Source organism: Gasterosteus aculeatus, chromosome 3, assembly GCF_964276395.1.
Source record: "Gasterosteus aculeatus chromosome 3, fGasAcu3.hap1.1, whole genome shotgun sequence".
In the NCBI taxonomy this organism is placed as follows: Eukaryota; Metazoa; Chordata; class Actinopteri; order Perciformes; family Gasterosteidae; genus Gasterosteus; species Gasterosteus aculeatus.
Genome location: NC_135690.1, coordinates 5,769,400 through 5,794,744, shown reverse-complemented (window position 1 = coordinate 5,794,744; position 25,345 = coordinate 5,769,400). Strand labels below are relative to the sequence as shown.

The 25,345-nt window shown below is 44.0% G+C and overlaps 2 protein-coding genes across 3 annotated transcripts in view; one reads left to right on the top strand and one right to left on the bottom strand.

Annotated features, from left to right (window-relative positions):
* LOC120816066 (xenotropic and polytropic retrovirus receptor 1 homolog) overlaps positions 1–18,797 on the top strand; it is a 33,137-nt gene extending 14,340 nt beyond the window's left edge. Inside the window, exons 2-16 of the mRNA XM_040171337.2 lie at positions 4,926–4,977; positions 9,625–9,726; positions 9,877–10,100; positions 10,695–10,844; positions 11,013–11,096; positions 11,450–11,531; positions 11,926–12,015; positions 12,156–12,253; positions 12,364–12,543; positions 13,460–13,625; positions 13,706–13,900; positions 14,743–14,909; positions 14,998–15,137; positions 15,671–15,892; positions 16,403–18,797. Of these exons, the coding sequence (XP_040027271.1) occupies positions 4,926–4,977; positions 9,625–9,726; positions 9,877–10,100; positions 10,695–10,844; positions 11,013–11,096; positions 11,450–11,531; positions 11,926–12,015; positions 12,156–12,253; positions 12,364–12,543; positions 13,460–13,625; positions 13,706–13,900; positions 14,743–14,909; positions 14,998–15,137; positions 15,671–15,892; positions 16,403–16,457 (2,007 nt within the window). The 3' untranslated portion in view covers positions 16,458–18,797. The remainder of the gene's footprint in view (positions 1–4,925; positions 4,978–9,624; positions 9,727–9,876; positions 10,101–10,694; positions 10,845–11,012; positions 11,097–11,449; positions 11,532–11,925; positions 12,016–12,155; positions 12,254–12,363; positions 12,544–13,459; positions 13,626–13,705; positions 13,901–14,742; positions 14,910–14,997; positions 15,138–15,670; positions 15,893–16,402) is intronic.
* Positions 18,798–19,470: 673 nt separating this feature from the next.
* Positions 19,471–25,250, bottom strand: LOC120816542 (uncharacterized). Of its 2 annotated transcripts, XM_040172227.2 has the most exons (4): positions 21,663–25,250; positions 20,092–20,165; positions 19,882–19,996; positions 19,471–19,787 (listed from the first exon to the last, which is right to left on the bottom strand). In XM_040172227.2, the coding sequence occupies exon 1, from the start codon at positions 24,192–24,194 to the stop codon at positions 21,699–21,701; it is 2,496 nt and encodes an 831-aa protein (XP_040028161.2). In that variant the 5' UTR covers positions 24,195–25,250; the 3' UTR covers positions 19,471–19,787; positions 19,882–19,996; positions 20,092–20,165; positions 21,663–21,698. The 2 variants fall into 2 exon arrangements, with proteins under 2 accessions (XP_040028161.2, XP_077954866.1); XM_078098740.1 differs by lacking the exon at positions 21,663–25,250 and having other exon boundaries at positions 19,882–21,556.
* Positions 25,251–25,345: the final 95 nt, after the last annotated feature.

The following is a 25,345-nucleotide window of genomic DNA, read 5'->3' as shown; positions in this document are numbered from 1 at the left end:
CATGGTGATGGGATTTTAATGTTGCCAGAGGTTTAAATGTCCATCTTGTGAGTATTGACTGACATTACTTAATATTATTTGTATTATGATGTCTGATAGGCCCTTCAACTGGACTGTATTCCACTAAGGAAAAACGAGATGTGGGTAGAGAGAGAGCGAGGAACTGTAGGCATGTGAGAGCTGAAGAAGAGGAAAAGGACAGAAGTAGGGTAATCTGTGAAGATAAGCAGAGCTGTCCTTCCTGTTGAGCTCAGCGTGTTTTGTTTTGGAAACTTGCTCCTTAGCACATGCTGAGCCTGCCTACTGACCACACACACTGAGACACTCAAACACACCTCAGGGGAAGTGTGGGAAAGCCAGTTTAATGTGTGTGTGTGAGCACTTTTTCAACATATGCATGCAAAGCTTCAACGTTGGCCTCACCCTCAGCACCACAGGTTGCCATGGTTGATACCATCACAACAATGATGAGTTCCAAAGTCTATAGAGTAGCTTTCCGATGTGAACAATCAACCTTTTGATTTTGATTTGTATACTTCCTGTTTCCATTTGAAATGAAGCGCCGGGGTTGCATGGCTCCAGTGGAAGTTGGTGGTTGAGCTGAAATCCCCTGTGGGCTATAATTACAGAGGCCTATGCATGCAGGGCTTACAAATACTGAAGAAAACAAATGACTGTGTTTTTTTTACTATTAATGGCACAGCATTTTTAGAAAGCTGGCCATTTGCCGTACCTGGTTGAGACCACCCCATGTTGAATGTTTGCATTAGTTGGTGCTCAGGCAGGCTTCCCTTTTCACTGGTCCGAAACAACGCTAAACTGAGGAAAGACTATTCTCAGATTCTGGATTTCTAAAGATACTGCTTCCACAGACAATTGGCATGAGGGGATTTTGGAAGTTCTTTCTTTTCGAAACACCCCCCTCCATGATAATGTCAGGAGGACATTCAAGGATTCATCAATATATGGAACCTGTCTTAGAAAGGGTGGACCCCTCCGAGCTGGACTTTACCCTGCCAACTTAAAAACACTTGTGCTGATACTGACTCGACCTGATGAAACAAATGAAATGTACTCACGTCTGACTGGTGCTGGGTGAATGTGATATTATATGCTTATGAATCTTTGATTTAAACTTAGATCTTAAAGATGTGCATTTGAATGAATAAAAAGTCTACGGGCCAAGCGCCAAACATTCCAGCACAATCCAATGCTGCAATACTAAAGTGAACACAAACAGATCTTTAGTGGCTGTTGTAAGTGGCGAATGGACTTTCATTGATCAGGCTGCGCTGTTGCGACAGTGAGCACAGGCTGGCTGAGTAGGCCATGAGCGTGACCGTCACTCGCTCTGCTTTTTGCCGCAGAAGCCAGTTCTGCAGACCGTTGGGGGGAGGGGGGGGGTTAGGGGACAGTGAGGCCATTATCGTCTTGTGCTGTTTTGGCATTGGGAAATATCTGACTTCTACTATCTGACCCTTCAGCCAGGGAGCCTGAAAGAGGAAGACTGTCCTGCTCTACTAGAACGTACTGCGTCTCAGGGCCTCATGCTCGTACGCTTGCAAACGTAGCGTTCGCAGCGCCACGGCAAACACGCAGAAAGCGCCCGCTGTGATTCTTTAATTTACGTCAAACTTACAAAACGTGTAGTTCATCAGGTAATCGGCGCCTTTCTCCTCCCACTATAACGCACGTTGCAAGCATTTAAACTCTCAATTGAGTGGACCTCCTTCTTTCTTTCTATCATGGATCTGCCAAAGTCAAAACAGCGAAAACAAAACTTCAGTGACACCAAAGTTGTTGTGTTATTTGGCCATTAGTGGTGGGGAAATGTGTGTATGGACTAGTGCGCTCTAGCAAAGCGTTGTGTACTTGTGCTTGTCAGTGCAGACTGCGATATTCCCACTGCTGATGCTGTCGCTGTTTGAAATGATCCTGATAATAATTATATTGTAGCGAGGAGTTTAACACCTGCTGTAATGTAATGTGAACGCTGGGTGGGAGATTCAATGTCGTCTTTGATTTCTTCCACTAACTATAACATTGCATGGCTGCTCAAACTGTAATGCGGAATTTGTTGTTCACTCAACTGAAAAAGTGTGATCCTTGTGGCAAAAATTCTTTCAGCACCCAGGCTCGGATTACTGCTGCCATTTCACCAGAAGGCATATGCGAGGAAACCCGCATTCTGGTTTACACCTGCTTTAACGAGGCGCAGAATTTCCACCGCAAGACGGTGTGTGTACGTACTGCGGAGTACATAATTAGGCGCACTTTACGCATCCCCTGCCATCTCTTTATGGGAAACTCCCACTTTGACCCGTGAATGCATATGCATGACACGGAAAGGTGCAATTTGCCCTTTTCACTTTCCGCGACAGGCAGTCGGCGCTTTCACCTGTGCGGCTTGTTTGTAGACACCTCGCCATGCTTTTTCACGTACATTGCAAAAATAATACGCCTCAAGTGGGCGCAAAAGCATTGAGGCCCTCAATGACTACACCAGAGCTGCAGATTTCCAAACGGTGAGCATCAGCAGTGCATTATTACTGGATGGAAGGAGAGCAGCAAAGGTAGAATTATAGTGATGCATCTGTGCAACGTCAGCATTCATTTTGCAGTTCTGGTGGGTTGTTTTTCCAGACTGTGGGCTCACCAGGTTACAACGTGCAGTTAAAAATCTTCTATGTATGTATCTATGTATACAATTCCATCTATGTATCTTCTATGTATTAATTCAGCCCAACTGTTTTGAGTAGAGTTAACCCATATTAAACTAAACCCATGTTTATTTTTCTAAAATGGATCATGTAACCGTAACCCCTTTTGGGGGTTTACATTGAAATCAAATGAATCTTATAATTTTCACATACTTAAATTAAGTTTATTTTATTTGAACAATAATATTGTCTTAATTTAATATATTCACACAAGTATAAAAAATTCTGATCCAACTCTACTATATTGTAACAAAATGTACTTTTACCGACCACGATGTACATTAAAAGAAATTCAGTGATATTTACTTTAAAAAAGATAGCTATAACTTTTCATCTTTTTCCTCAATTCTACACACCACACCCAGTGACAAAGTGAAAACAGCTTGATTAAATTTGTTTCAAATTTATTGAAAATAAAGAACAAAGCTATTACATGTACATAAGTATTCAGTCTTTGCTCAATACCTTTTGGCAGCAATTACAGCCTCAATTGGGCATCTGTGGGTGAATGGGCAGCACGGTTGTCCTCCAATGGGGAGGGTTGGCGGTTCAATCCCAGGCCTGGCTAACTCGCATGTTAATGTGTCCTTGGGCGAGACATTTAACCCCAACACTGCTCCTGTAGTTCACTACAGTGTGTGAATGTTAGTTACCGATGGGCAGGTGGCTCTGTGTGTGGTAGCTCCGGTCATCAGTGTATGAATGGGTGAATGATGACATGAAGTTTTAAAGCACTTTGAGGGGCCGTAGACTAGAAAAGCGCTACATAAGTTCTGTCCATTTATCATTTCAAGTCTTCTTGACTCTGATGCTGCGCGGTTGGCACACCGGTTTCACTCCTGTTCATCTCTGCAGGACCTCTAAGGTTGGATGGGGAGCGTCGGTGCACAGACATTATCACATCTCTCCAGATGTTGAATCTGGTTTAAGTCACTGCTCTGGCTGGGGCACTCAAGTTGTCCCACTCCTTTGCTGTCGTGGCTTGTGCTTCGGGTCGTTGTACTGTTGGAAGCCCAGTCTGAGGCCCAGAGCGCTCTGGAGCTGGTTTTCATCCAGGATGTCTCTGTACATTGCTGCATTCATCTTTCCCTCCATCCTCCTGACTGGTCTCCCAGTTCCTCCCGCTGAAGAACATCCCATAGCATGATTCTGCGTGTGCCATGCTTCACTGTAGGGATGGCACTGGCCAGGTGATGAGCAGGGCCTGGTTTCCTCCAGACACTACAGTTGTCATTCAGGCCAAAGAGTTCAATCTCTGTTTCATCAGACCAGAGGATTTTTTTCTTCAGGTGCCTGTTGGGAAACTCCAGGCGGGCTGATGTGTGCTTTTTACAGAGGAGTGGCTTCCGTCTGGCCACTATTTATGGAGCGCCGCAGAGATGTTTGTCCTTCTGGAAGGTTCTTCTCTCTTTATGTGTATGAAAAGCGCTATACAAATAAATTGCCTTGACTTGCCTTTATAGAGCAACATTGGAGTATGAATAGTAGAACATTTTACGTAATAAAGACTTCCCTGGACCAGTGTAATATCACCATCAATAATGGTTCTCAGGAGGCCTCTGTCTGCCTCTTCTCCAGCAGAGCACTTCGAGTCCCGCAGAGCGTGTCCCTTGTGCCGCAGTCGTATGTGATTGGCTGCACATTCAAACGCAGCTCCTCCCACGCTGAATTCCTTTCTGCCTCCAGGCATTCCATGACTCTCTCCCCTGGCTTCAACTGATAGCCGAATCTGAAATCCCTCACTGTCCCGACCAATCCCTATTCACTTAATATTACAGTACATTCGATGATCACACCTTTGACCTTTGACCTAAAGCTTCTTTATGTAAGCATAACATGGTGGATTGTATCAAGAAAAAAATGGGTATTGGGGAAGTATGCGTGCAGACAGGTGGAGATCTGCAGAAATTTAAAAATAAATTATACATTTTTTTTCTCTTTACTTTTAAATGAAATTGACTTGTTTTCCACATTGGCGATATATGTTAAGATTACTTAAAAATATAAGAAGGATTCAAAAACACATTAAAATCAATAAAATGACCTTGATTAAATCATCTAATCAGCAAACAGGACTGACAGGGATGGTTCGTAGAACAATACTCGCCATTTTAACAACATTTCACAGAATCAAAATGTAATGTCATTCTATGTAAACGTTTAATGTTCAATTATGCGATTGTTCCTCTCATCTTATGTCTGCAGGCTTTCAAAGAGATGCTGTATGCTGCTCAGGACCAGGCCCCATCTATTGAAGGTAATATTTCCACGCGCCCGCACACATCACTGAGAAGTTGTCCTGGACATGGAACACTATTGAAGTGTGTTCCTTGAATGATTTGAACCCCATTGAATCCTGAGGAAGTTGAGTACAGTAGATATGTTGTTTGGGATGAGAGAGAAGACCAAGAATCATAACACATAGAAGATGAGTGCACAATCCTTTTATGTCAGACTGTGAAGTGTGCATTCAAAATGGCTTTCATTTCCCATTGACTAACCAAGATGGCGGGGGGCGGCACCCCCCCGCCCCCCACCCCCCAAGACAGTCTGTAAGTGTTTTTTTCACGTTTACAATTTCCACTCCTCGCTATGCGTGGCGATTCCGTCCCGATGCACACACACACACACACACATATAGGTGAGCACGCTCCCACCAGCGGTAAATCTGTGAATGAATACTCAGTTTGGAGTTCATGAACAGATTCCTTATTCCTTAATCCAAACATGTTTTGAGTGCAGTAACCCATTTTCATTTTTAAAACCATGATGTGATATCTGTTATACTGTGATAATAATACTACATATAATAAATACTGATATAAAATTGAGGTCATATTGCCCATCGCTTTGCTGAGATACAAACGTGGACCATAAGTGGTTTTGTCATACATGGGACAGTCCGCTGAAATGACATCAAGTCACATCAAGACAAGTCGCTTTGGATAAAAGCGTCAGCTAAATGACCTGTAATGTAATGAATGAACTAAATGTTCATTCTATGTTATAATATCATTTGACATGATGATATTGATTATATATATGATGATATATATTGTTTATTTATTTATTATTATTTTTGTCACACTTTTTGCCCTCTGAATTCAAAATCTAAAAGGGTGTCTGCACCAAAGGGTGCAGTAAAACGTTTTTAGAGCAGGTAGAATTAGTGTACCAGTGTATACACTGAGAGAATTCTTCTCAGACCTCATAATCATCTTATTAGTGGTGGAAGTTCACCTGGAATAAACATCAATGTGAAGGCAGTTTGCGTCTTTGTTATGTTCTATTTTGTATCAACTTTAACCTCCAGCTCCTCACTTACTTTTACGTAGGGCTACCTCATCCTGAATTCTAGCCTAATTATGTGTCTTTGTATAAATACTCTAACAACAGCCCCTGTATGACCAACATGTAAGGCCTTCAAAATGAAGCAGTTCTTTTTCCTCATGTAATGACAGGCCCTGTGGTGCCCTGCACTCCACCCCCCAATCACTGACTAGCGCACTACGCCTTTCCTGCTACCTTTCCTTTCATCTCATTTTCAAGGTTGCCAAAATAGTTTCACCACTAATGGGGCCAATTTTCAGTTAGAATATGATGCAACAGAATTGGAAACTGAGAAAATCCTGATCAGCCGTTTAACAATGTATCGTAATAAAGAGCTTTTTACAGGGCATCAAAAGAGACCGAAGCCTAGCACACATGCTAACCCCCCCGCCCCATGCCTCCAGTTCGTAGCTCTGTTAGAGCTGTTGTGCTATGAAAACCACTCCGGGCCCTGGCAGGTGAAACAAGGGAAATGTCATGGTGTTTGTTAACATGGTACCGGTATTGTTCTCAATGCTAGGACAGCTCTCTCCCTATTTACTATTACTACTACTACTTACTATTCAGCGTATCCATGCAGTAATTGGGACCAGAGGCAGTAATACCGCGGCCCCTAGGACCAAACGCCGTTGGCTACCGTGAACACATGACCCTCACTGCGACAGCATCACGTGAAACATTTCCACACTTTGATCTGCAAGGTTTCAGTAAAGCTTTTTGTACAAGTAGCCACCATGACTGATATTTCTAAGCTAACCATGTTGTGCACCTTATGGTTAATGTACACAACACATATCACATATGTTCCTCACTGAATCGGATTGTGCTTGTAGTTGATCATGAGGGACAGCAGTCTTCTCCTTTTCATCGTCCAGCTGCTGAGCAGAAGCTGTGTGCTGCTGCACTTCCTGTATACAACAGGACATTACCCTGTGCAGTACAAAGAGTGCTCCTCAAATCATGTGGCATAACATTCCCATGGTTCAGCCATGCTATCTGCAGGATCCGGCCCGCCGGGGTGTCCAGTGCGGCCCGCCGGATGACTTTGCTAAATGTAAAAATGACAGAAAGAATAAATAGTATTTCTATAAAGCCCACTGGGGTCTCGCTCTGGGAGTGAGCGCATGCGTTAGAGGGATCGACGACAGCGACCCTCCGGGCAGCAGCGAACCGCTCGAAAATGACCCCCCCCCCCGTCGGTCCGCGTGACATGTGGACAGTGTGGGGCCCCTACCTGAGGAGTTTGACACCCCTGGTCTAGCTGGTTCGTAGTGAGACTGAGACATTCACCCTGAATGAATTTCAATCATTATTCTCAGATCCTCTTTTCCCCATCATGTTTGATTTGTCCACTACTTTACTTTATTGAAGCTGTTGTCCCACATAGTCCAGACGAATAGCTACAGTCACATGTTGCTCATTTCTGTGATCCACCGCCTGTTCCATTCTCATCGTGTGCCTAATGACTAGATCCACCTGACTGCCGTTATTCCCCCCTTCAGTTTATTTTAGGAAATTTTCAGTGACTTGTCTTTGATCTAAAATACATGGGGAACAGTTTAGGGCAGGAGTTTGCTTCCTGATAATGACTCTGTAGTCTTTTGTTGTGGGCCAAGCTTCATTGTAAGCAGTGGCATGTTGATTTGTCTTTTGTTTGTAGTGGCACAGTAATAGTACAGAAATAAAGAGGTTTGCTGGATGAGCATGCTATATTTAATGGTAGCAGTGCGGATCCTGTTGGTGTGCACATTTCCTACCAAGGAAAGCCCTGCATCCTTACATGATCCAACGTGTAGTACTGTTCAGTTCAAGGCTGTGTGACTGTAAAGCAGGGTGGTGCTAAAAAACATTGATTGCCCAATGGAAAGTACAGCCTATTACCGAGAGACAGACGTGTTATCATGATAATAATCATTATGACTTGACTCCAGACACAGCAAAAAGAGCAGAATAAGGCCAAAAAAGGATAAGGAGATTACTGCATGCGGTCTGTGGTGGCTTTCTGTGCACTAGTGTGAGAGGAGGGGGGCTGTTGGGACGCTCTGATTCAGTTAATTTGGTGTCTCGTCTAAAAGCAGCCGGTCTGAAGCTCAGTGGATCACCGAGTGTGACTCAGAAGCGCCCGGCTGCTCTGTTGTTAGCTTGATGTTGTCGTGACAATGGGTACAAGTTAGTGGTTGGCTGCACAGGTCCACGCCGTCCTTTCTGGGATGAAATTACAGGACCTTTTTCTGGTAAAATGATGTAAAAAACATTTGACTCTATGGTAGGAACGGGAAATTAACTCATCTCATCGTGGAAGGCGCAGCGTCGGCGATACTTGTCCTACGTGTAAAGATGGAGTCATGGTTATAACTACATTACAATTAATAACCCACAACTAACGCTCTTTCACTAACAGGGTGAAGAACCACAGTTTGTGACACATAATCAATTTGTAACACTGATAATTGTAAGTTTATAAGTTTACAGCACAGAGCTGCATGCTGGGGACAGCTTGCCTGCAATCACAAGCAGAAGAATCTCTGTCGCTTCATGAAAACACAGAAAGAGTGTGTGAATAACAAATACCGTGATGTACCGTCGCACTGCCAGAAGCATACAAAAAAACGCCATTTGAATTTTTGGCCATGCCGCCCAGCTCTAATAACCCAGGCCGTTACACAGAACGATCCCAAAACATGGAGCTGTTGACGCTGTGCAAACTTCAAAAGGTTAACTTCTAAATTGAGTTCACCCTATCCGTTATTTTTCTGATGAACTTGTGTTATAGATTTCAGATATTTGACGGACAGCACACGGCTCCAGTGCATGGCTTTGTGTGTAAGGGAAGACGGCATGTGACGAAAGGAACGGGGCTGTACTGCTGTCAGATAACCTCACAAGATAGAGACCCCCTAAAGCCCTGCTTACTCTTGGCTGTCCGAGGTGTACATAATCCGTTATGAGAGCAACATGGTCCTAGATGCAGATGTGGAGATTTGGGAAACGGAGACAGACTGTTGCAATATTTCTGACACATTCTCTCAAAGCAGAATGCAGAATATGAGATGGTGCACAATACACCGGCTGGTGGGACATTGTCTTTGACATGATTGAGGTGAAACAAAATAAGGTTATTTGGTTGTGCAGCATTTCAAAGCAACATAGTTAATTAGTGTAGCTGATGTTGCAACATAGGAGGTACACCACCAAAGAAACTGCCATAAAGTTTGATATAGATTTCATGAGACTTTTCTCAAACAGAGTGACACGCAATAAACATACACATCTTTTTGGGAGAAGTTTCGAAGTCAACTTCAAATGTATTTATTATTATTATTAACCTTTGACCTACACACATAAGAAGAGTGGAAATGATCTCCCTGCTGCTGTTTCACTGCTCCACCTACTGGTCCGAGCACATTATTGCGCTTTGATGCACAAAACCTTGCTGTCCTTTTTCCTGTTCTCCTTTCTTTCCTCCCTATTGTTTTGGATGTACATTCGGGGGGTTTAATTGATGCTGTGACATCAGAGTGTTCAGTCTGTTCATGAAGGTTCACTTATCTACAAACTCCTTTTTTCCTTGCAGTCACAGACGAGGATACAGTTAAGAGGTACTATGCCAAGTTTGAGGAGACGTTCTTCCAGACATGTGAAAAAGAGCTCGCCAAGATCAACACCTTCTACTCTGGTAATGACTACAACTACTTCCACACTCACACCCTCATGTTCTGTAGAGCTAGTTATCATCATTCGGATATAGATATGACAGTTGCTTGTGTTTATTATCGACATTACCGAGGCTTTCTATCTGTAAAAACATCTCTCTTTTTCGTTCTAGAAAAGCTAGCTGAGGCTCAGCGGCGATTTGCCACCCTGCAGAATGAGCTGCAGTCATCGCTGGACGCCCAGAGGGAGAGCTGGGCTAATGAACGGAGCCTGAGGAGGAGAAAGACGGTGTTTGCCCTGTCTCAGCAGGAGCGATGCAAACACAGAAACATAAAGGACCTGCAGCTGGCCTTCTCAGAGTTCTACCTCAGCCTCATCCTGCTGCAGAACTACCAGGTGCATGTTCACACCCCTTCAAAGTCAGAAGCAGGATCAGGTCTGTGCAACTCCTAGTGTTGTTTTTCCTACTTTGCACGTCCAACAAAAAACAACCGAGCGTAGCTTGGGGAGAGTCAGCAGCTGTACCTTTGGTGACACCGTGTCCACTGCTGCAACATGTGGCTTCCCTGTGAGTTCTGGAAACATCAAATGGCTGCACGAGATTTATATACCGTGGCAATCAACCAAGTTCTTAGCTCTGCTTCTGCCAAATAAAGTACAATATATCATATTTAGTTCAAAATATAAGTTATTTTTCTCAAAGGTAGACTCACAGGCCTTCAGCTGTATATGTATGTATATATATATATATATATATATATATATATATATATATAAAATAATTATATATATATGTGTGTGTATATAATATATATGTATTATATATATGTATGTGTGTGTGGGTGTATTGAGTTATATCATGATGTCCACTTATATACAGTATATGGCTTAGATCACAACTGCTGATAGTTATTGATCGTTTTGACGTGTTCAATTCTTTCATTTGTTCTCTCTCTCCCTCGACCCACCCCCCCCTCCGTGTCTCTGTAGAACCTGAACTTCACAGGTTTCAGGAAGATCCTGAAGAAGCATGATAAGATTCTGGAGACGTCGAGGGGGGCCGACTGGAGGGTCGTCCATGTAGAAGTGGCACCATTTTACACATGCAAGAAAATCACTCAGCTCATCTCTGAGACCGAGGTGCTCACCCACACGTGTAGATATTCATGTAGTCATGCTGGTATTCACATATTCTTCTTAATCTGCATTTCTTTAGCAAATATCTGATACTCAAGCAGTTTGGTAAGACACACTTCATCACCATAATCAGTTAATCAATATTCAAAATCCTCACTCTGCGTCTTTCAGGCGTTGGTCACTACAGAGTTGGAAGGTGGTGACAGGCAGAGGGCCATGAAGAGGCTGAGGGTGCCCCCCCTTGGAGCTGCACAGGTGACTCTATCTCTCACACACGCACACACACACACAAATCAGAAACACAATCTCTAAACCTTCCATCCCTCATATAGGAGTCTGTTTGGTTCATGTTATAATATGATTGTCTCTATGATGACACAATACAAATAAGAGGAGAGTTTGATTGTTATTTATATTAGATATTTATTTGTTTGTGTACTGAGTCGCATTAATCTTGAAGGGTTGCCCAGTTATTTCCAAGTCCATCCTTTTAATTAAACCCCAGCAGTATTGTCACAATCATTATAGAATGTCAGGCTTTTGTTAATAATCATCCTGTTTTCCTCTTGGTGCTCTGAGCATGACTGTGTTTCTCTGTCTGCCTGCAGCCTGCTCCTGCGTGGACTACCTTTAGAGTGGGGTTGTACTGCGGAGTATTCCTGGTCTTACTGGTTACAGTGGTTATTGCAGGTAAAACTTACAATCAACAGTAAGAATTCCCTCCATGGGACTTTCATTTTGAAATTGTTGGATTGGGTGGGGGACCAAGGTGGAGAGAGGGAGTGACTACATGATCAGAATGCTTGTTATACACACGGCGAGGTTATTGATAGGCCTCCTCACAAATGTTAATGATTGAACTCCCTCCATGGGGCTTGTATTTTGAAATAATGGGTGGGTGGAGAGAGGGGGAGAGGAGACTGAATCCGAATGTTGTTGTTTCTTAGGGGAGGGACAAGGGAGGGGTTCATTTTCCTTATGTTTTGATGCTTTTAATGTTTTGTATTTGAAGCACTTTGAGTTACCTCGTTGTTGAAATGTGCGATACAAATAAACTTGTCTGCCTTGCTCCTCTGATCACTAGGAATTGTGGTGATCCTCAATGGGGATGTTTGGCCAATGGTCAGGATCTACAGAGGAGGCTTCCTGTTGATAGAGTTCCTCTTCCTGTTAGGTATGGACACACATGTGATACTATGCTAAGTTGAGTCTAGAATATCTTATCATTTAACTCGGGACGAGGAAAGAAGAACAAAAACACTGTTGAATCCCAATAGTTTTTAACTTAGAAAGTGTTTTTTTGTGTGTTTTTAGGCATCAACACGTACGGCTGGAGGCAGGCAGGAGTCAACCATGTACTCATTTTTGAACTCAACCCCAGAAACAACCTGTCACACCAGCATCTGTTTGAGGTCCATACACACATTGTATTCAACAATTACTAAAAACCATGAGATTGCTATCAGTTGTTGAGTGTTTTGTGTGTGTGTGTGTGTGTGTGTGTGTGTGTGTGTGTGTGTAGATTGCAGGTCTGTTGGGGGTGCTGTGGTGTGTCAGCCTGCTGTCCTGTCTCTTCAGTAATAGCATCCTGGTACCAATGCAGGCTAACCCTCTTGCCCTCTACGGCCTCTTCTTCCTCTTCCTCATCAACCCCTTCAAGACGTGCTACTACAAGTCACGCTTCTGGCTGCTCAAACTCTTGGTACCATCACACAATGACAAATGACCTTGTATTTATCACCACTGTTTAATTCTCTCCCTCCTGCATTTGGGCTGCAGTGAAACCATAAGACTCAATACGTACCAGTATTTCTTTTTGTCCAGAATAACTTTGAATGAAATGGTCCATAGAATTGATGAGTTATTTCAGAGCTACATACTTCAACCCCCTTAAACGTTTGTTTTAACATTTGAATTAAAAATAATACGTTGACATATGATTTCCCTTCAGTGCTTTTTAGTCATTTTGTGAGGATATATGTGAATATTTTTGAACAGACTTCTTACAGAAAGACGCCTTAAATAATACAATGATTAATCATGATATTTGGGCTGTAATATAGTCTCATTTATTATTTGATTATATTTTGTATTAAGAATCTGAATGTGCAAAGCAGCCTTACTATTAACTTGTTTTGTCAAACAAATATGGTAATCGAGAAAAAACATTTTCAAGTACCTTCAAATTGCACGTAAGTATTCTACATGTACTTAGTTACATTCTCCCATTGCTAGAGGAGGGGGGGGGGGGGGCACAATTGTCTTCCATCCAGCCACTTAATTTCTCTCTGTGCCCTTAATTATCTTTTTTTATTTATGATTCCACCAAAATATATCTAAATGTGTCATTTATAATTTATATTATTTCTGTACCTGCTGTAAACTATGGTGACAGTCATGTGTAGTCTTAGCAGTGGAAATCGGGTGGGGCCAGATGGTGGAGACATTTATGTTCACGGTTGGAGCTATTGATAAAATTGTCATTACTGAGAATATCATACGTTAAACATTGAACTGCTGGAATGTTTCTGGTTTGTTAACATGCAGGGATGTTATTGGTGTATTAAGTGATACGCTGTGTCTGAATTTTCCTCGCTCCTCGGCCCCTTCCTTCACAGTTCCGGGTGGTGACGGCTCCGTTTCACCATGTGGGCTTTGCAGACTTCTGGTTGGCTGACCAGTTAAACTCTCTTGGTGTGGTTCTCATGGATCTGGAGTATATGATCTGTTTCTACAGTTTTGAACTGGACTGGACAAAACACGACGGGCTCGTTAGCAGTGAAGGTGAGAGCGAACGATTAAAGGCTGTGAAGCCTCTTGTCCACCTCGTGGTAACAATGCTGCTGGCCTTCCACTCTCTGCAGGTAAAGACGTGTGTAATTCCTACTCCTATGGCGTCCGTGCGGTCATCCAGTGTCTTCCCGCTTGGTTCCGGTTTGTCCAGTGTCTTCGACGTTACCGTGACACCAAACGGGCATTCCCTCACCTGGTGAACGCTGGGAAATATTCCACTTCCTTCTTTGTTGTCACCTTCGCTGCGCTATACAGCACACATAAAGGTACAATGGAGACGACACATCTTCCCTGTCTTTTACTATTTTAAATAATTTAGTAAGTAAGATGTGTTCTTTGCTTGCATCCTGTCAACATTGATTACATTACACTTACAACTAGAACAAGTTTTCTTTGGGATGTTCATTCCAGTTTCCCATTGGAGATTCTCCCAAAGACCATGAGAGAGAACTATACAGGTCCGAAGGGTTTCTAAGCAGGTTCAACCCTGTTTTATTTTTCTGTGGGATTTAGCGGTCCCATTTTCCTGCTTCAGGGTCAAACAATGTGCTACAGTCAGTCCCGTTTAGCTTCAGCGGGGATGGTGTCCTCCTGGCCATAGGAGAACCCGCTGAGCTGGTTGGTCGGGTCAACAGGCCCTGCTGGAGTCTGATTGGTGTATATATATATATATATATAAACATATATATACTGTAGATCAGTGGTTCTCAACTGGTCTGGCTCCGGGACCCACCATCACCCCTTAATAACAAGCCGCGAACCAATTGAGGAACATTCTCAACTTCTCAAATTTATTTAATGAAAATATGGTCCAGTTTGAACCTGAGATAGTATGGAGAAAGAATACGTATGCCAACACAAAACCAAGTTTAATGGAAAGGAAGAAAAAAAAACAGTCAGCTGTTAATTCAAATTTTTATTTTCCCAGCCTAAGGCCCGCGACCCATTAAAAACGACCCACTAGTTGAGAATCACTGCTGTAGATAGTTAAAAGACAGGAACTTTAAGGGAAAAATAAAGATTTCTGATATGTTACTGGGAACAAACGTCTTTGATTGACATTTCCATCATGTGTCTAACCCCACACCCCTCTGTCTCTCCTTTTCAGCTGAAGCCCACCCTGACGCCAAGATCTTCCTCTACTTGTATGTCGGCTGCTCGGTGGTCAGCTCATGTTACACGCTCATCTGGGATCTGAAAATGGATTGGGGCCTGTTTGACCGCAACGCAGGAGAGAACACTTTTCTGAGGGAGGAGATCGTCTACCCACACAAGGTATGCCTCCACGCAGGGGGGGGGGGCAGGAGCCCCAGACTATGTGCACTGCCATGTGATGACGTGACAGTGTTCTGTCCCTCCCCAGGCCTATTACTACAGCGCTATAGTGGAGGATGTGCTGTTGCGTTTCGCATGGACTCTAACGGTCACTCTCAGCACGGTCTCCGGGTTTCACGGCATCTCTGACATCCTGGCCACTATACTTGCCCCGATGGAGGTCTTCAGGTATACACGACTGTTCTATTTTTGGACTTTTTCTTTTATAACGTGTCTTTCACTCCATTCTTTTTTTCCTCCCCTTAGGTCCTAAGGGGAGAAATTATCAGCCAATTATTATCTCCCTCATCCATTATTTCATAAAATGTCAGTTCCAAAGATAATAATAGATATTCTTTATTGCAAGCTGTAAAAAGCAAATGTTTAACATGATTATCAAACATGATTAGATTAGGTAATTTGTTATCAGGATTGTTTGTAATTACATTTATTCACTTAGTCCCTTTAGTCATTTCTTGAGTTATGTATCAAGTAGAATCCAAAATACAGTTTTGTCCCTCAAATATTATGATCTTTTACTTGCCATTAAATATATGAACTATTGTCTTCCATTCACCCATCACCCATGTATCCCCTAATGTGGATGAAGGCATTAGTGACTGACATGAGGATGAGGACCACTGTCATTTCTTGAATGTTTAATACGTGATGTACGGTGTGGAAGTCAGATGGGCTTCTAACAGTCGGTGCTTCTCCTTCAGACGTTTTGTGTGGAACTTCTTCCGATTGGAGAACGAACACCTGAATAACTGTGGTGAGTTCAGGGCAGTCAGAGACATCAGCGTGGCTCCGCTCAATGCTGACGACCAGACACTGCTGGAGCAGATGATGGACCAGGAAGACGGAGTCAGGAACCGGCAGGGCAAGAAGAGCTGGAAGAGGAGCTACAGCATGAGTCTGCGCAGACCCCGACTGGCCTCACAGTGAGTGTGGAACCTACAGCGTGGATGGGGTACTGCAGATTGGGAAGTTTGAGCAGCAAGCTTAAAAAAAAGAAAAGCTGGTGGGTCACAAGCAAAGGGGAGAGGGAACAACGGTGCAGGAAAGTGTGAAATGAGCGTGCGTGCGCATAAGGCTGTGACTGTGCAGCCTGTACAACGGAGAGGCATTTGGGGTCAGCAGCTTAGAGTTAAACCTTTTCCTTCTGACAGACAGTACCAGGGTCAGTGTTCTCAGATAACACTGCTGTACTGTTTCCAAGGCAACGACCTGGCCTCCAGATGGAGGTTGAATTATTTTTCTGCTATTTTGAAAGTTGTTGGAAAGACCACCGAGCTGGTCATTGATTTGTGAAGGAATAAGAATGCGTTCTCCCCCCTGACAATTAAGTGTCAGCAGAGATGGTAACCTTTCCACCCGTATGTGCACGTGCTATCAACATGCTAACTTGTACTGGAAGCCTTCACGCTCTGAACTACATGTTTCCATTTCAGGTCCAAAACCCGTGACACCAAAGTTTTGATTGAGGACACAGATGATGACTCCTGACATCAGGCCACGCCCCTCGCCTGGGTCCAGAATTTATTTAAAGGAAACTCCACCTCCTAACTGAGGAATTACCCAGCGAGTCGGGCTTTTAACTCTCAACCAAGGACAGGTTTGAAACTCTCAGCCTACGTCATCCTGAGCTTCTGCTTTGGTTCAGAACTGTAATAAAGGGAGGAACTTTCACCTCTTGAATAAGTAACTCAGCAACATGACCATCAAACTCTCCTCTACCTTTGACAATAACCACAGGTGGGCTTAAGCTGTACACGGTGGGGAACTTTTTAACTACCGTCATTGCTTGAGCTCTGCTACAAGCCACAGTCTAGCATGAGCAGCGCAGCTCATTGGAACGCATCCCCCTCTCTCTGACAAAAAGTGGTCCCATTTCATGTCGGTGCCACTCGGCGTCCATACGGGGAGAGGCCGGTAACTGAGGACCAAAAGTTTGTCTCTTCGCCTTTAGCTTTTTGTGTCCACCTACTATCTAAAGCAAACTGAAAGGGGATGTGTCCTCCTCCTATTGGCAACCTTGTAGGCCTTGTGACCTTTTGCCTGACCATTGGTCAGCAGACTATGCTGACAAGCATGTGGTTTAAGCCACCAGTCAATGTCTTGACTCCTTCACTCTTCAGCTTGCCCCTTCAAATCATCACAGAGCTGCCTACCTGCATCTTACATGCTTTAGAAACAAACACACACACACACAGAAACATGCACTTTTTAGGAGTGAAATGGAGAGGAATGCCTATTGTGTGCGCACACAAACTGTGATTTCAACTGTTTTATTGTTCATGGATGAGCGTTACAGGACACACTTGCACATAAAGTAAAAGTACCCGCGGTTGTGAATATGAGACGTACCAAAGCAGGACGTGGTATGAAAATATTCATGAAATAAGAACCACTCTGAGTTTAGACTGCGTGGAATAGACGTGGAGATTGTGATTCAGGATGAAGATGAAGATCACCTTAAACATCTTGTTACTTCCAGTAACCAAGTGTGGTTTAATGAATGGATGCCTACTTATTTCTGTATGTGTGAGTGGAATGAACACTTAAATACCAACTGTCAATATGTTTAGTTCAACTTCAAACAAGAAACAATAAGAGGTTGTTTTTGTGCCCTGAAATGTCGATTGAAGACACTTTAAAAGTAGACTGGTTTTTGAAACATTCCGTTGGTTCATTGGAATGTGAGGATGATGCAAAGGAGGGAAGTCACCTGTCTGTCACATATTGAAGGTGTAGTTCAACTTGAATCTGGAGGGAATGAGGGGAGGGAGGTCGTCTGATTGGTTGGTTTTACACTCATGAGATACATGCGTAACTCAGGTTCCAAAAACACACTTTAAATAAGTAAAGAATTAGTCTTGAGACCAAATCCTTTTAATGTATTTGTATGTTCCGAATGTTACTGTACTAATGGTCACATAATAGCTATGATTAGCCTGTATTAGCTCAACGGGAAAGAAAACCCTCTTCTAGTGTTAAATGCTTCCTGAAGAATGCCAACTTCCTTCATGTTTACCTGTCGTCCTGCTGAACTAACCGGTAGTGTCCATTGTTTCCCACTCTCACACTTTCATTCCCTATTCATTTACAATATCCTGCCATTGCTCGATTATTAATGAACTATTAAAGGTAGGACGGCCCTCCTGTTACCAATGCTTTTTTGTTGTGGGAAGTGATGTGTTTTAGTGACTGCAGCTTTACTGAATTATTCAGTTAAAATATAAATGGTGACAGCCCTTGTTGTATGCTCCCCCTCTGTATTCTTTTTTTTTTTAACCAGCCAATGTTTGTTTATTCTGGCTCTTAGCCTTGATTATGTATGAGAATTGCCTGTAACATTCCTTAACAGCTGGTAGTTTAGGGCCTTGCAGGGGTCGGGGTTATTTAGTATCTGTACTTGCATATTATGCACACTTCCACTTAAAGGCCACCATGAAGACGCTCATGTAACATCTGCTACCGAACCATTGGAGCTACAAACTAAATCCATTGTCTATTGTTTGAGTTTAAGTGTCTCTAATAGAATGGAGGTATTGATTTAGTTTTTTTGTATGCAGTGTGCTGCTTGTTGGTCCAACAACAGCTCATATTCTGTCTTAAAGTGTCACAATGGACTTGGGTTGACGAGATTCTGTTCAGGTTGTACTTTCTACTACTCATTTCTTTTATTAATGAGCCCTTTTTATTAAAACATTGTGCTTTACTGTTAAAAGCTTGTGCTGCTTGACTAGATGAGTGACTTACTTCCAGAATCCTCCAGGAAGCCCTGGTTGAAATCAATTCCCAATTAGCAATACGTTCTCTCATAAAGCTTCTTTTAATGCCAAACTTAATTGTTTGTTTTCATTTTTTTATATGTATGTTAATATTCATTGGGAAAGCCTGAGTCACGCATGTTGGGTTCAGTGTCACGCGTGTAGAATGCTCTTAGATTGTGACAATAAGCGTATTAATCCAAAACGAGGGCTTTGTCTTCTCTGCTTTGTTGTCCATTTACCAGACACCATCATTCCATGAAAAAAGAAGCGATTCATTCTGTGTTTTCTGCATTGGCTTTTACTTGAATGATCCCTCTGGTGTTATGTTGATTCTTTACATATTATAGGCTTGTTCCATAGTGACCACAGAGTGGGAGATGAGTTATGAGATTTTAAACATTCTGAGCACATTTCACAAGCTTCTAGACCCCTGTCCTTTTTTTTTTGTTAACTTCCCCATAAATACTAATTGTACTTAAAAAACGTGAAGCCATAAAAAGTGGTTGTCTTCAGTTTAAATTTTTTTCGTTTTTATCTTGTTGCCAAATAGGATACGTTCTCCTCTCCTACTAGTGTAGAATGCCGCCCGTTCTTTGGGATAGTTCTGTTCTACATTCCAGACAATCCACTTAAACACACGCAGCTTTTTTTATTGAAGCTGTTTCAGTCTGACAGACTGGTGACCCCCCTCCCCCTTCAAAAATTCAGTCACATGAGTATTAATCCTCAGTACAAATGGCTGGTTCAATTTGTAATCCTTTTAGTTATTATGTGTTCATATTGATGGTTTGTTCATCATAGAAAAAACTGCCCGCGGTTTAAAAACTACAGCTCATCAAACTGTCAGTTTGCCTCCTCGGGGTTGTAGACCGTCACTGGCGCCGTGTTTTCCGAGGCAGGTCTGTTGTGCAGGCGGCTCGTGTGCGTGTGGCGACCGTACAATCCACCCCGAGACCCCGTCAACAACGCCGTCCCCTCCGTCCTACGTGAGCTCCACGGTGGCGGATTTCCAGAGTTCCACCTCGTCATCAGCCAGCACACTTTGTCTCGATTCCAGCAGCTGTAAAAACAACAATGAATCAGTACTGTGCGATGGGTATGGACACAACACATCTATCAATGCACCTGAAAAAAGTCAGCAAATAAACTCTGACCGTCTTTCTTCTCGCTTGACTCCGCGCTGAATCCTTCGCAGCTTCCGCCCGCAATGAGTGTTCCGGCTGAACCTGAAGCTCCTGCGTCCCGTCTCAAAATACGTCTCACAGGCGGCTGGAAAACAATTAAATGAGTGTGGTATGAATAAAAAACAAACAAACGCAAGTCACAGTAACATTTAACAAGGAAGGAGAAACAGTGTCACTTACAATGACGTCGTCTAAATCTGGACTTTTCCCGGAGCAAATACGAGGTCACCTCCTCATTATGCGGCGAGATTAGTCTGTGAAAACAAAATGTACAGTTATGATCGGTATGGGGTGGCCTGGTTCGGGGTGAAGATGGGGCTTGGGATGAGGTTGGGGGTGGCCTGGGTCAGGGTGAAGATGGGGCTTGGGATGAGGTTGGGGGTGGCCTGGGTCGGGGTGAAGATGTGGCTTGGGATGGGGTTGGGGGTGGCCTGGGTCGGGGTGAAGATGTGGCTTGGGATGGGGTTGGGGGTGGCCTGGGTCGGGGTGAAGATAGGGCTTGGGATGGGGTTGGGGGTGGCCTGGTTTGAGGTGAGGATGGGGCTTGGGATGAGGTTGGGGGCAGCCTGGGTCGGGGTGAAGATGGGGCTTGGGATGAGGTTGGGGGTGGCCTGGGTCGGGGTGAAGATGTGGCTTGGGATGGGGTTGGGGGTGGCCTGGGTCGGGGTGAAGATGTGGCTTGGGATGGGGTTGGGGGTGGCCTGGGTCGGGGTGAAGATGGGGCTTGGGATTAGATTAGGGCTACAAAGGTTCTTTGACCGTGTCCTTTGTAGCCCTGACATGTTGGGAGAGCAAGGACACGGTCAAAGAACTGACGTGTCTTACATGGATAAGATGTTCCCAGTACCCTGGCTGTAGATACTAAACAAGATGGTCAAATGTTTCTGTTGACGCCACCGATATCTAAACTTGGGTATAAGAACTGTCTCGATGTGTTGGGGGCAGAAGGAGGTTCTTGACAGTCTACTGACCACGTAGCTGTTGTGACCCTCTTTCCCTTGCAAGGAAATAAACGGAGAAAAGACATACTTGACTCAGAGCCTTTGTTTCTTACTTAACGATTGTCTGTGCAAAATCTTCCACCACATAAGGATGCTCTCTATGGTACAGCGGTAGAAATTTTCTAGAATCTGAGGAGACAGATGGGCCTTCTTCAGTCTCCTCAGGAAGAAGAGACGCTGGTGTGCTTTCTTTACCAGGGATGAGGTGTTAAGAGAGGTCCTCAGAGATGTGGACACCCAGGAACTTGAAGCTGGCGACACGCTCAACCTCCGTCCCGTTGATATGGATGGGGATGTGTGTGCCAGTTTTCTTCCGGAAGTCCACAATTAGCTCTTTGGTCTTCTTGGTGTTGAGAGCCAGGTTGTTGTCGGCGCACCACACCGCCAGGTGCTGGACCTCCTCTCTGTAGGAGGTCCAGCACCTGGCGGTTGAGGTTGGCCTGGTTCGGGGTGAAGATGGGGCTTGGGATGGGGTTGGGGGGTGGCCGGGGTCGGGGTGAAGATGGGGCTTGGGATGGGGTTGGGTGTGGCCTGGGTCGGGGTGAAGATGGGATTTGGGATGGGGTTGGGTGTGGCCTGGGTCGGGGTGAAGATGGGATTTGGGATGAGGCTGGGGGGTGGCCTGGTTCGGGGTGAAGATGGGGCTTGGGATGGGGTTGAGGGTCGCCTGGGTCGGGGCGAAGGTGGGACTTGGGATGGAGAGACGTTTATAACGGCATACTTGATCTCTTCGACACTATCTTTACCAACCTTGAGGGAGAAGGCCTCCTCGATCCTGAAAACAACTTAATGAGGCCCCAGGGGCCGCGGGGTTGGGGGTGGCCTGGGTTGGGGTGAAGATTGGGCTTGGGATGAGGTTGGGGGTGGCCTGGGATGGTATGTGCATGGCCTGACTAAAATGGGGGGCTCTTCAGATTCCTTTTCACACGCATGCTCCAACTTTGCGTTGACTGGGAAGCGAGTGAGCCTTGACACAGGCCTGCAAGCAACCTGGGATCGGCCCTTAGTGGGGGACAAATGTGCAGGTTTGGGGGTTCTAGCGACCACGGGTTGATCCTCAGTCGATAACCGGGCCATTGTGGAGACGGGGGGGAAACGCATGGGCTCGGCTCCAAACTCACTCTTGCACTTGTCCTTGGATTTTTCTTCAGTGGATGACTGGGCAATTGGGAGAATGGGGGGCAAACTGACGTTCTTGCCTCCAAGCTCCCTCTTGCACTTGTCCGTGGATTTGTCTTCAGTGGATGACTGGTGAATTGGGAGAATGGGGGTCCAACTGACGTTCTTGCCTCCAAGCTCCCTCTTGCACTTGTCCGTGGATTTGTCTTCAGTGGATGACTGGTGAATTGGGAGAATGGGGGTCCAACTGACGTTCTTGCCTCCAAGCTCCCTCTTGCACTTGTCCGTGGATTTGTCTTCAGTGGATGACTGGTGAATTGGGAGAATGGGGGTCCAACTGACGTTCTTGCCTCCAAGCTCCCTCTTGCACTTGTCCCTGGATTTGTCTTCGGTGGATGACTGGTGAATTGGGAGAATGGGGGTCCAACTGACGTTCTTGCCTCCAAGCTCCCTCTTGCACTTGTCCGTGGATTTGTCTTCAGTGGATGACTGGTGAATTGGGAGAATGGGGGTCCAACTGACGTTCTTGCCTCCAAGCTCCCTCTTGCACTTGTCCCTGGATTTGTCTTCAGTGGATGACTGGTGAATTGGGAGAATGGGGGTCCAACTGACGTTCTTGCCTCCAAGCTCCCTCTTGCACTTGTCCGTGGATTTGTCTTCAGTGGATGACTGGTGAATTGGGAGAATGGGGGTCCAACTGACGTTCTTGCCTCCAAGCTCACTCTTGCACTTGTCCTTTGATTTGTCTTCAGTGGGGGGCTGGTCCCTTGTGGAAATATGAGACAAATAGGAACGCTTTGATTCAAACTCACACCTGAGCTTCCTCAGGGCAAATGTCAGCTCCTCGTTCTTCTTTGTCGCTATCTCGTACTGAGACTCGTACATCAGGATTTCTCCCTGTGCTCCCTGCAACAGTTTTTTTAGTTGTCTGTTGTCCCACTGACACTGGTGGAGGTTCAGTATGGCGTCATCTGGCCTCCGTGCCAACCTGCGCTGCAGGTCCTCGATCTCTGCATTCTTTCGTTCAAGAACTGTTTTCCAATAGTTTCTCTGAACCTCTTTATTTCGCCATCTGCAATGGACTATCGGACGGGACGAGGATCTCTCATAGAACTTTCTGACTCTAAAATTTCTCAATTGCCGTTTCATCGTAGTGATCTCCTCGTTGAGCCGAGAGCACTCATCTTCAGTGTCCCTAATACATTTTTGTTGCTTGACCTTTGTAACGTTCTGAAGTTTGAGCTGGATTTGTAGTTGTTCTACTACATTGTCAAAGTGCAAAATCTCTTTTTCCAACTTTGCCTTTTCAGCCAAGACCTCGTTCAGTCTGGTTTCTGCCACCATGTTGGACATGGATTTTTTGAAGTTGTCATACATTTTCTTTGTTTCGGCAAGCTGCAACTTCACTATTTGCAGCTTTTCTTTTGTGCAATTGCAAGCTAAGTTAGCCTCGGCCAGCTGTTTATTACTACCATCGACCGTAATATTCAAGGTTTTGACATCCTCCTGCAGACTCTGAGTTTCTTTGCGGTTTTGAAAGAGTTCCCCCTGAGCCTTGAACAAGTTTTTGAGGGCAAGATTTCTCTGATTTGTTGTGGTATCATTATAGATAATTAGCTGTCTTTGCTTTCTCTCCAAATCAGCAATCAAACACCTGGCATTCACAATCTCCTGTTCTGTGTTCTTTGCGTCCTCTGTGAGCTTTTTCTGCTTAGTTTCAGATATAAATTGCTGTTCACTACAGCATTGCAGATTTGCCTTCAGCTCTAAAATCAGGTGGTTCTCCTTTTCCTCCTCTTTTTTGTGCTTTTCTAAATCCATTGTCTGGTTTGCCACAGTTTGTCTCAGGATGTCCACTTCTGCCTGTAGCTTCTTATTTGACAGTAAATGCTTTTCAACTTCGCTTTTCACTTGATTGTACCTTAGAGACAGTTGTTTTATATTTATCTCATCATCTTTCTCTTGTCTGTTTTTTTTTGCGAGTTCCTTTGTTAGTTTTTCACATTCTGCTTTTGCTAACCGCAATGGCTCCTTTCCCTCTATAGCTTTTCTTTTGGCAAACATTTTCCTCGCATAATCCTTTAATTCAATGTTCTCTGCCTGCAACCTTTCGATCTGTAGCTTCTGTTTTGTAATCTCAGCTTTTAATGTAACCGAAGTCATTTTTAAAGCTTTTTAGAAACGAATTATGAGATGTTTGTATCCGCTTGTGGTTCCTCTCTAAGCTCCCAGATATGTGACTGCCAGAGAAGGACTGGAACGCGAAATGGGCTTGAACAGGATATGGCTATGACGTGACAAAGATCAAAGGCGTTGCCATGGAGACACTATCCTGGTCGTGACGCACAACAGCTCGTCACTGTTATCATACGTCAGTGTCGACGTCATTTCTGTTGTTAGGCTAATAGCGTCTTCTAGGATTAAACGTTAACCTAGTCGGCGCTATCGACGGCGAGATGCACGATGGGGTCTTTCAATGATAATAACAAACGCTTGCTAACTGTGGTATATTGGGTCGAGCACTCGGTGCTCGATTGTGTTTGACTGTCAGTACTACGGAGCTCTGTGATAGTTTGTTCATGCCTGGCAGTTGAGAGATTCGCCCGCCAGTAAATGATCTAACATGTACTGCATCCTCGTCTCCGTGAATTTGTATCTTACGGCGATTTAGATAACCCACGAATAGTATATAACTATAACAGTAATTATACATATAGCATAAAGCCACAACACTGACGTTAGCTACTAGAAGTTGCCCGATTCATTCACGTAAAGGCATTTTTGTCTTGTGTCTGACGTCGTTACGGTGTGATCGCTGATGCGTTACAGGGAATTAAATAGTTATATCCTGGTTCAGTCTGAGATTTACATAGAGGGACGTTTTTTTTAATAATCGGTTGATAAGTCCACAAGGTGAAGCTGTGTTCAGCGTAATTGTTGGGTACATTTTATATTCCATTAGAACAATAAATGTTTACTAAATCTGATGAACTGTCTCAAATGATCAGTCAATTATGCGTATTGTGCCCATCTCTCACACTGACTTAAACCGATAGTTCTAGTTACACTACAAGGATTACAAAATAGTTCATTTTAAAAGACTATGAATGCAGTCAAAAACACTGTGCGACACCCTTTACACTGTGCAATTCACAAATACATCACATATCCTAGTGTCTAGGATATGTCTAGCTTTACTCTTGAGTCCATAAACATGCTTTTCTGAAACAAACTCATGTCATATATGTATGTATATATATATATATATATATATATATATATATATGTATATATATATATGTATATATATATAT